The 10,449-nt window shown below is 33.0% G+C and overlaps 2 protein-coding genes across 3 annotated transcripts; one reads left to right on the plus strand and one right to left on the minus strand.

Annotated features, from left to right (window-relative positions):
• The first annotated feature begins 1,528 nt into the window (after positions 1-1,528).
• Positions 1,529-4,983, plus strand: LOC120084879 (ADP-glucose phosphorylase). 2 transcript variants are annotated; one of them, XR_005483775.1, is made up of 5 exons: positions 1,529-2,174; positions 2,328-2,618; positions 3,080-3,352; positions 3,662-3,723; positions 4,665-4,983. XR_005483775.1 is itself a non-coding variant. In XM_039040695.1 (4 exons), exons 1-3 carry the CDS (start codon positions 1,692-1,694, stop codon positions 3,338-3,340), a joined length of 1,035 nt encoding a protein of 344 aa, XP_038896623.1. In that variant the 5' UTR covers positions 1,531-1,691; the 3' UTR covers positions 3,341-3,352; positions 4,665-4,983. The 2 variants fall into 2 exon arrangements, 1 of the variants encoding a protein (XP_038896623.1); XM_039040695.1 differs by lacking the exon at positions 3,662-3,723 and having other exon boundaries at positions 1,531-2,174.
• A 1,208-nt stretch (positions 4,984-6,191) lies between these two features.
• On the minus strand, positions 6,192-9,260 carry LOC120084891 (glyoxylate/hydroxypyruvate reductase HPR3-like). Its single transcript, XM_039040704.1, has 2 exons — positions 8,708-9,260; positions 6,192-6,833 (listed from the first exon to the last, which is right to left on the minus strand). Exons 1-2 carry the CDS (start codon positions 9,167-9,169, stop codon positions 6,312-6,314), a joined length of 984 nt encoding a protein of 327 aa, XP_038896632.1. The 5' UTR covers positions 9,170-9,260; the 3' UTR covers positions 6,192-6,311.
• Positions 9,261-10,449: the final 1,189 nt, after the last annotated feature.

Consider the following 10,449-nt stretch of genomic DNA (forward strand, 5'->3'; position numbering starts at 1 on the left):
AGCTCAAACTTTAGATCTTCAGACGTTTGTTTCATATAGCTTGAATAGTCGCACATCCTGGTTGTTCCCTTCTTTATGTTTTGCATGATACTCCTCAATTGATAAATTATAGCCTTCGTGGATGCACCATAAAGATTTTATAAAGCACACCATACTTCTCTTGAAGTCTTCAAATCGATCACATCACAAACAGTGGAAGGTGTCACATACCCAAGTAACCATCCCAACAAAGTTTGGTCAGTAGTGTTCCACTTTTCATACATTGGATTGCGATTGATCGTAGAAGTGGAACTACTTCCTCCATCAGCAAATGTAAGAAATTCAGAAGGTTGAGGCTTTGTGCCAAGAACAAAACCATCCACTTTTTGGCCTCTAAGAATAAGCCAAAACCATGCTCTTCCATAGTGAATAGTTTTTATCGTCAAGTTTCATTGTAAGAACAGTACTTAATGGATGGCCAAATGAGGAGTTTGTGAATTGGTTTGTACTAAGGATGATTGTGTTGGTTAGCAATACTTCAGGTCGAGTATTTGGTTCATCTACACCTCCGACAACCATTTTGAACCTGGTTTTGATACCAATAATGAAATTGAGAGAAATTGAATATTTCGATGAATTGTATTTAGGCAAAAAACGTGTGTTATTTTATTAATGGATAAGAGATTTAAATATCCTCTATTAATTACATTCACCGATGAGTTAATAAGTATAGAACATGTGTTTATAAAATAACCTCCACGTACCCACGTTTGCTTAGTTAAAAATAACTGGAAGAGAATCTAATATATATATATATATATATTAAATATTTTATTAAGAAACTAATTGATGGGCCTATCTAATGCATTTTGTTGATGCTTGCAGTGGAACAAAATTCTTTAACTTCAAAGTGTGCAACTTGTGTCGGCAATAAACACATATGTGGTAGTAATTTCAGTGAGTTGTCTTCACATATACACAGTTTAATTGGTTAGCACATATATCAATAGGCAAGTAATTTGATTTGTCTATTAGTAAAAAAAAACAAGATACCCAATAATATTGTTTGCGATACGCAAATATTTGATTTATTATTACACTAAATTCATCAACTGCATTCGAGTACACAATCAATTGTGAGCTGGCAAGTGTCTATTGGTAAAAGTGTTTGGCCTAAAAAGTTTGACCCACAATCAAAAAATAAATATTAAGATCCCATTTGATAATCATTTGGTTTTTTGTTTTTATATTTTTGAAAATGAAGACTATTTCATCCACATCTCTTGCAATAGTTTGCATCTTTCTTAAGTACAATAATTAAATTCTTAGTCAAATTTAAAAACAAAAACAATTTTTTAAAAGCTATTTTTCCCCCTCAAAATTTGGCTTGATTTTTTAAACCATCGATGGAAAAGTAGATCTAGATAGTAAAAAACAAGATAAGAAATTTAAAAGTAGAGGTAGTATTCATAAGTTTAATTTTAAGAAATAAAAAATAAAAATAAAAGGGCAATCAGATAAATAACCAAAACACATGGCCAATATTTTAAAAAGAAAGAAAAAGAAAGAATCAGACGTAAAGGCAATTTGAAAAGTAATTGCCTGGGAAGCGAAATGAATCACAGGAGGAAGAATCCGTTTGGAAGGGGAAAAGCCCTAGGCTCACGAACAGATCTCCCGCCCAAACTTTCCCAAGAACATCTCTCAGGGAAATGGCGCCGCCGATTGAATCTCGCCGTCCCGAACTCCGCAAGGACTCAGTGACGAATCGTTGGGTCATATTCTCACCCGCCCGAGCTAAACGGCCCTCCGATTTCAAATCAAAATCCCCAGCCCCTTCTTCTTCCGACTCTCTCCAAACATGCCCCTTCTGCATTGGCCAAGAGCACCACTGCGCTCCCGAGATCTTCCGATTTCCTCCTCAGAACTCCGATTGGAAAGTTCGCGTCATTCAAAATCTCTATCCTGCTCTAAGTAGGGACAAGGGTCTCGATTCTTCAACTTCCCTTAGCTCCGATTCTCTCTTATGGGGTTGCCTTTTGGACGGCTATGGATTCCACGACGTCATTATCGAGTCCCCTCTTCACTCAGTTCACCTCTCTGATTTGACCCCCGAGGACGTCGCTCAGGTTCTTCTTGCTTACAAGAAGCGGATTCTGCAGCTCGCAGGCGATGACAGCATCAAATATGTTCAGGTCATTCTTCTCTGTATAATGCTCGTTATTGGGATTTTTGAGATGATTTTTCCATGTGGTTTTTTCTGCGCTGTGCCATTTGCATTTCGTCGAACACGTGGGGTGCATTAGGATTCTGAATTGTTATCTGTTTTCGTTCTGTTGATTCGATAGGTGTTCAAGAACCACGGTGCCTCAGCTGGAGCATCAATGACGCACTCCCATAGTCAGATGGTGGGTCTTCCCGTCATTCCTCCCTCTGTTTCTACTCGACTTGATAGTATGAAGCAGTATTTCAATCAGACGGGAAAATGTAGCATTTGTCATGTTCCTACAAAGGACCTTTTGGTTGATGAATCAGTCCATTTCATTTCAGTTGTTCCTTATGCAGCTTCGTTTCCTTTTGAGCTCTGGATCGTTCCTCGTGACCATGTTCCTCATTTTCATGAGCTGGACCAGGAGACGGTAAATCAATAGTTAAACTATATAAGTTTGGCTCTGAATTAGATTATGTCCAATAAGATTCATTTATTAATTTCATAATTTTAATGACATCGTCAAATGCCCGAACATTTCCTAAACATTAAAAAGAGCTAATGGTAGGACTTACTAGTCACAAAATTTTAAGAGTAGTGGATTTGGATGTTCCCCTTTAAGAGTTCAAAATGATGTGAAAAACATTTGACCCTAGTCGTCAATATAGACACAATCTAAAACTTCAAGGACCAAACATGTAATTTTAACTTTATTCGTAGTAGATTGATACGAACCCTTAAGATGTGAAAAACATTTAAACTACATAGACTAAATAGACACAATTCTAAATCTTCAAGGATCAAACGTGTAATTTTAACTTTATTCAAATCATTACATTCATTTGATGGGCACAACGAAATATGATGGTGTGTGATTTATGTGCAGTGCAGGCTGTTGATCTTGGAGGGCTATTGAAAGTGACACTCATGAAGATGTCTCTGCAGCTGAACAAACCGCCATTCAACTTCATGATTCACACTTCTCCCTTGCAGGCTTTGGATTCGGACTTAGCTTACAGCCACTGGTTTTTTCAGATTGTTCCTCAGCTTTCTGGTGTAGGGGGGTTTGAACTTGGAACTGGTTGCTACATCAATCCCGTTTTTCCAGAGGATGCTGCTAAAGTCATGGGGGAGGTTAACATCTCAATATAGGCACAGGCCCAGGTACGTTTTATTCTGATAAAAATCTCCCCCTTTTCTTTTTGGCGTGAGATTAGCGCTGGCCTATCTTTTTCCTTAAGAAAAATGTGGATTTCATCTGACAATTTGACATATTAGCATGAACTGAGATCGATGCATAGTTTTATTAAAGATGTTAACAGTAGTTTTATTCTGTAAAAAAAAATCTCTGCCATAACTTCATTTGGGATGTTTCTGGGAAATCCTTCATGAGTAATGGCTACTTGAATGTTAATGATTTTCCTATTTGGTGCTGAGAGTGAGATCTCTTTCTTTGAAATCTAATTTTCACAGGATGTATATTAACTAGGAAGCACGAGTACAATAATGAGAGATGGACACAACATTTGGACACGGTAACACACTAATTTCTAACAATGATTAGAAATTTAGAACTCAAACACAACATCGACAAGTTTGTTATAACAAACATTTTTAATATATATTATTACATTTTGACGATTCTCATGCTAAATGTTTGTTATAGTTTACTATTCATGATAAAAAAAAAAAAATTATGTAAAAATAGTCCAGATACATCCAAACGAATTTTCTGTTGAATTAAGAACTTAAACAAAAGAAATTTATATTTAATTTTGTTGGAGGGAAAATTCTTGTATTCCTTATGGTGGTTGTCTTTATAATGATTCGTTAATGTTAGTGAACCCCACAACATTTTTTAAATGATGCTGACATGACAGACAGTGGGTATCTATACTCCTTTAATACTAGATAATTTTTATTGAACACATACATCTTGTATTTATGAGTATCTGACACGTGTACAAAAGGTGATAAAGTAGTGTTGAAAACGAACTCAAACTAAAGTGTCTACACTCAAGATGTTAGTGAGCTGTAGAGTGAGGTTAGGCCACCCATTTGGACAAGATTATTTGTAAGTAATATGATTTTATGTTCTGGGGAACTACATAACAGATAACATATTTTAAATATTAATAGGTTTAGAAAAACTTGAAATTTGCTTTAAACTAAACCAAGATTGGAGAAGGCTCTCTACTTCGTCTCTCTGAAAATCAAATTCGGCATTAAGCAGTATTTAATCGTTCCTATTCTTTTCTTCTTGTTTGTCTTCCGCTTCTAATTTGGAACATTGTTTTTGGATTCAATCACAATTCACACCTTTGTACCATTTCTATCTTCCTCTTTCGTAGCTTTGAACTCATGGGGTTCAATTCCATGGTTTGCTCTTGGATATCCTCCTCCTCCTCTTCTTCTTTCTGTTGTGGAAATTGGATCTTAATTTTGGTTTTGTGATTGATTGATTGATTTGAATCAGGGTATTGCTCTGGATAAAGAGAGCGGGAGCATATGTTACATGATTGAAGCAAGGGACCAACACACTGAGAATAATAGAATGTAGATATTATTCCCACCTTCAATCCAGGTGATCAAATAACACCCTTAATAGTACTATCATGTCCACGATACTTTTGATATATTTTGTCAATTATTTTACGATTATGGAAACTCCATCCAAGAGCTTTTGGAAGAAATCAAAAGCATAATAATCATCAGATAGGGAAATGTTGATGGAAATGTCCCATTATCATACTTTGGTAATTAGTTGAGGAGACAACGTGATGGCATTTCATTTATGGACGTTGTGAAAGAGTGCATAGAATGGTATCTCTCGATAGCAAAGCCAACTACCCAAGTTGCTGCGAGTGAACTAGTTGATTTACTGGACACAGGACTGAAACTCTCTTTGATATCAATCATTTTTCTAAGTAAAGAAAAATAGCAAAAACCATAAGAGAAGTTAGGTTTATTTGATAGAAGTATGGAACTACGACCACCCTCCCCTCAAGTTAATAGATTTGTTAGACATTTTCAAGGACTGATAATATATAAGAGTTTGAAATTCATTATCTTGCAAACTTGGACATTGTTTGATAACTATTTGAGAAATAAGTTTTATGAAAGCAAACAAAAATTTCTATAAAACAGGATATAAATAGTTATTAAATGAGGTCATATTTAATGGTTTTCAGTAAACTACCTTCCTTCAACCTCCCTCAGTCACATTTAATTATACAAAATACACAAAAGAAAGGTCTGGTTTTAAATATTTTTTTAGATTTTCAAATTTTATGACTCAAAAAGATACTTGGAAGATGGTTTTCCCCCATACTAAAAGGGATATAAATTGATGTGACAGTGAATACAAAAATTAGAAAATTAAAAGTTAATATCATTGTGTTCATTACAAACTCAACAAATATTGTTGAAATCATTTACAACATCATTCACGAAATCAATTTTCACATATCAATTACTAAGGGACGTTTGGTGCGCAGAGTTGAGTTGGTAATTATTATAGGAGCAGAGTAATTGAGAGAGTTGATGCAAATAATAAGGTGAGAAATATGAGTTATTTGATTAATTAATTAATTAATTTTATTTTAAATTAAATTAAATTAAATTATTATTTATTATTTATTATTACAATAATAAATAACTTCCCTATAAATAGGCAGTGGGCTATTGGGAAGAATACTTCCCTCAAGTATTTATAAATATAGAGACTATTCTCAATCTCTCGAGCAAAAAAATATCGAGAAATTCTTCTCTGTAACATTCCCTCTCTTTCTTTTAAAAGGTTCTCACGAGTCAAACTCTTGCTAGAGAATAGCATAGCAGGGAAACACTTGTCATGGTGTTTGATTTGAGGAAAAGTTTTGTGTTGTTCGTGACGTAGATCAAGACAAGGAGAAATTTCAAGAAAAGTCTTCAAGAGTGTGTGCTGTTTTTTCCTGTATTTTAGTCTAAAGCATGCTTAAAAATAACATTTCTGTAACACATCTGGGCAAAAAGATGATCAATCACTTCCACTTTAAGAATTCATTTCCTTTAATCTCAAGAGTATTTTTGAGATCAATGTCAAAGTAGAAGGGTTGGAAATGAAACATTTCAAAAGAGTATGTTAATTAGGAAACAGAGATACCAAAGGTTTGTTTGAGAAGAATGCCTCCAAGTTGTCCACCACCAACTTAGACAAATCCACTAAAGTTTCATGTGTCATAACAGCAACATGTGGTGATAATACAACATTATCAAGACTAAAGAGCTCTTCAGGAATTTCAGGTTCATTCTCAAACACATCTAGTCCAACTCCCCCAATCTCCCCCTTAATCAAACATTCAACCATCGCCTTCTCGTCGATGATCGCCCCTCGACCGATGTTGATTATCACTCCATCTTTTCCCAGTGCAACCATCACCTCCTTGTTGATCATATGTCGAGTTTCTTTCGTTATCCCACAACAAATTACAAGGCCGTCACAGTTGCTTGCAAGTTCATATACATTGGAATAGTAGGAGTATGGAACTAATGGCTTTTTAGTCCTTGAGTTGTATGAGATTTTGCACTCAAATCCCTCCAGTCTTTTGGCAACTTTAGACCCTATTTGCCCCAATCCAACTATACCAATTCTTTTGCCACTTAGCTGCAAAATGTTGAAATTTTCAATTGTGAAATTCATCATCCAAATTCAACTACAACTCCTCTAAACAAGAAATTTGAACATAAGAGATTCGAGAAAAAAAAAATAATAATAATGTCATGTTTCATGTTTACACTGTTGTGCGTTGGCAGTAAATTTAAAATTATTGTTTCTAAATTTATTTTCCCTTAATAAAGTTTAAACATGATCTAAATACTGGACTAACTTTTTAAATCACTTTAGATTTAAAAACCAAAAATCAGTGTCGAATCCCTTTTTAGAGGGTGAAGATCACTTTGAGGAAGATCCAATTATTTTAATTAAAACCCTTTTTATGCATTAAACAAATTGTTGACAAAATAATTGGGTTATAATACCATTTTTTATATGTACTTTAAATTTCTTAATCAGTCTAAATTTTGTCCTTCCATAATTAGAAAGAACCACTAAGATGGAATAATATTTAAACTACAAGGACTTGAAAACTAAGTAGTTCCTCCACATGTGGAAGGTTTGATCTCCTTGTACTAGAAAAAAGAATTTATAAAAATTATTTAAATTATAACCAAGTCAGGTTGTTTTTACTATGAAATTAAATTTATAGATTTTGGTTGTAATCTTTCAGATGATATCTTTTATATGTTTTATGAATGTAAAAAATAAATAAATAAAAAACAATCCCGACCGCTACTTATCCACTGATATTTCAATCCTTGCTCGAAATCTAAGCAAAAATCTATCATGTTACATAATAAAAGTTAATAAATCAAAGGTTATGGGTATTTTTTTTTTGGGAAAAAATACATATTTGGTTTTAGATTTTGGATCTAGTTTCTATGTAGTCCCTAAGTTTCAACATGTTACACATTTAGTCCTTATTTTGAGTTTAATTTCAATCTACTCCCTAAGTTTCAAAATATTACAATCTTAAGATTTGAATTTTGTTTCAATTTGGTCCTTCGATTTATGAAATTTACATTTCCAACCTCAATTTTTCATCCGATACTCATTTTCAATTATTGACGTCAATGTCTCTTAATTAATTAAAAATAATTATGAAGTGAAATTTTGATTTTAATCTTAAAAGTGATGAAAAATAGTGAAACTTAATTATTTATAATTATATTAATCATTTTAAATTTATTAACATACATCAATATTAAAGACGAAGAATGAGTATTCAAACAAAACTCAAATTTCAAAGGTAAAATTGCAACGTTTTGAAACTAAAGATTAAATTGAAATCAAACTCAAAACTTAGGGACTAAATGTATAACATTTTGAAACTTAGGAACCAAATAGAAACTAAACTCAAAATATGGGGATCAAAAAGGTATTTTCCTTGTTTTTTCTAATTATTATAATTAAAAATCACTTTTAGTCCCTAAACTTTCGTATAAGTAACAATTTAGTCCTAAACTTTAAATTATAACGATTCTATACTTTCAATTTTGTAATGATTTAGTCTTTGAACTTTATTATAACAATCTAGTCCTTAAACTTTAAAATTTATGGATTTAGTCTCTATTATAGAAACTAATGTTAAAGTTTGATGAGATTTCATACATAAATAAACCGTTGAACTAATTAGAGAGTTAATATTTTTTATAAAATACAGGATTTACTTCTTAAAATATTAAAAATTGACATATAATTTTGATTAATTTTTTTTCGTTAAAGACTAAATTGTTTCGTACAATAATTAAATTATTACAAAATTTAAAGTATAGAGAATAAATCACTGCATACTAACGTTTTTTTTTTACTATTATAGATGAAAAATGTTTTTTAACGAGTGAGACTGTGTAGTGAAACAGAAGGAGTAATTTTCAATTAGAATAGGAAGGTATAATAACAATAATAATAATCCATAGTACCTTTGATCGGAGGGAGGGAAAATCCCCTTTGGTAGACGGAAACCCTAGCCTAAGGAACCGATCTCCCGCCGAGACCTTCATGAGAACGTCAATCAGTAATCCAACGGCGAAATCAGCGACATCTTCAGAGTACAAGTCCGCAACATAGGCAATGGCGATCTGACGGCGGCGCAATTCCGGCAAATCGAGGTGATCGACGCCGGCGCTGGTAGTTACGACGAGCTTAAGCGCCGGGAGGCAATGGAGAACGGCGGAGGTGATGAGGAAGCCGCCGGGGATGAGCAAGGCTTGGATGGATTGGGCATAGGAAGAGAGGAATTGGAGAAGGGGGAGATCGGAAAGGGATGGTCGGAGGAAATGGAATCGGCTTGAGAATTGGGATTCGAGAGCGGGGAATAACCATGGAGAACCTAGAACCAAAACTTCAGGAAGCTTCTTGCTATCGCCTTCCGATTCTTCCATTCTACTTAGCTATAGGACGGCTACTACCAAAATACACATTTGAGACACCCAAATTTGTTTTATGGATAAGGGCCTTAAAGATTGTAGTTTGTGATCAAAATCATTTCATCTTTTTATATTATATTATATTATATTATATAGGTAGGGTTAAAAATCATTTCGGATTTTTTGATGGATGACCCGAATTTTAGAGGAAAAATGAAATTTGTCCCCTTTTTTTAAAAATGATTTTTCTTTAATAAATAAAATACTATTTATTGATATCAAATTTTGGTGAAATTACTAAAATAAACTCACACATGCAGAAAAGAGTTCATCTTGCTCTCGCTTCCTTTCCTCTATCACTTCCTTTCTTTAGTCATAGATCGCTCTTCTCTCTCGCATTCTGATTTCATTGAAGTTGGTCAAGAGTTGCTCACTAGAGTTGTTCCTCTTAACTCACCAGAGCTGGTGCACGGTTTCACCGAAGTTGGTTGCATCAGAGAATAAGAAAGAAAAAAAGAAAGAAAAAAGAAAGAAAGAAATTTGAAGGAAGGGTAAATCCGTAACTTCACTCGTCCATGACATCAGTAAAAAAATCCATTCATATTGTTTTTTTAAAAGTTATTTTGTCTTTGTACTTTTCAACTTGTAATGATTTAGTCTCTATTAAGAAAATATTATTAAGATTTGACAAAGTTTATAAATTGATTGAGAATAAGTTTGTTTATAGATTATAAAGAATAATTAGTCGTTACATAATCAAAATTGATAATTAATTTTGATAAAATTTTTCACTGTTATAGACTAAATTATTGTAAACTTAAAAGTATGGAAACTAAATTGTTATAAATAAAAGTTTAATAAAATCATTACTTGAGTGAAAGTTTGTGACCAAAATAAGTGGTTTTTAATATATGCACACATTTGGTTCGTGAAACTTGGTTTATGTTGCATTGGGGTTCTTAATATTCAAACTCTTTTTTTAAACAAAAAAATAATAGAAATATCTTTATGAATTTTTAAAATTATTAAATGAAAAAACCATTTAATATATTTTTTTTCCCCTCTCATAGCTAATGTTGTCTATCTTTGTCTAACATTTACTTTGACCTACCTTTTTTTTGTTCCTTTTTTTCTTTTTCCTCTTTTTCTTATTCTCATCCTTTATTTTCTTGTGGTTTACTTCAAACTTGTGGTTTACTTCAAACGAAAGGGTGGAATAACTCATAATTGTTCGTTCCAAATCTACTTTGATACCGTATTAAATTACCAATGAATCAAAAAATTTAAGCAGATAA

Source organism: Benincasa hispida, chromosome 1 (assembly GCF_009727055.1).
Source record: "Benincasa hispida cultivar B227 chromosome 1, ASM972705v1, whole genome shotgun sequence".
Lineage (NCBI taxonomy): Eukaryota > Viridiplantae > Streptophyta > Magnoliopsida > Cucurbitales > Cucurbitaceae > Benincasa > Benincasa hispida.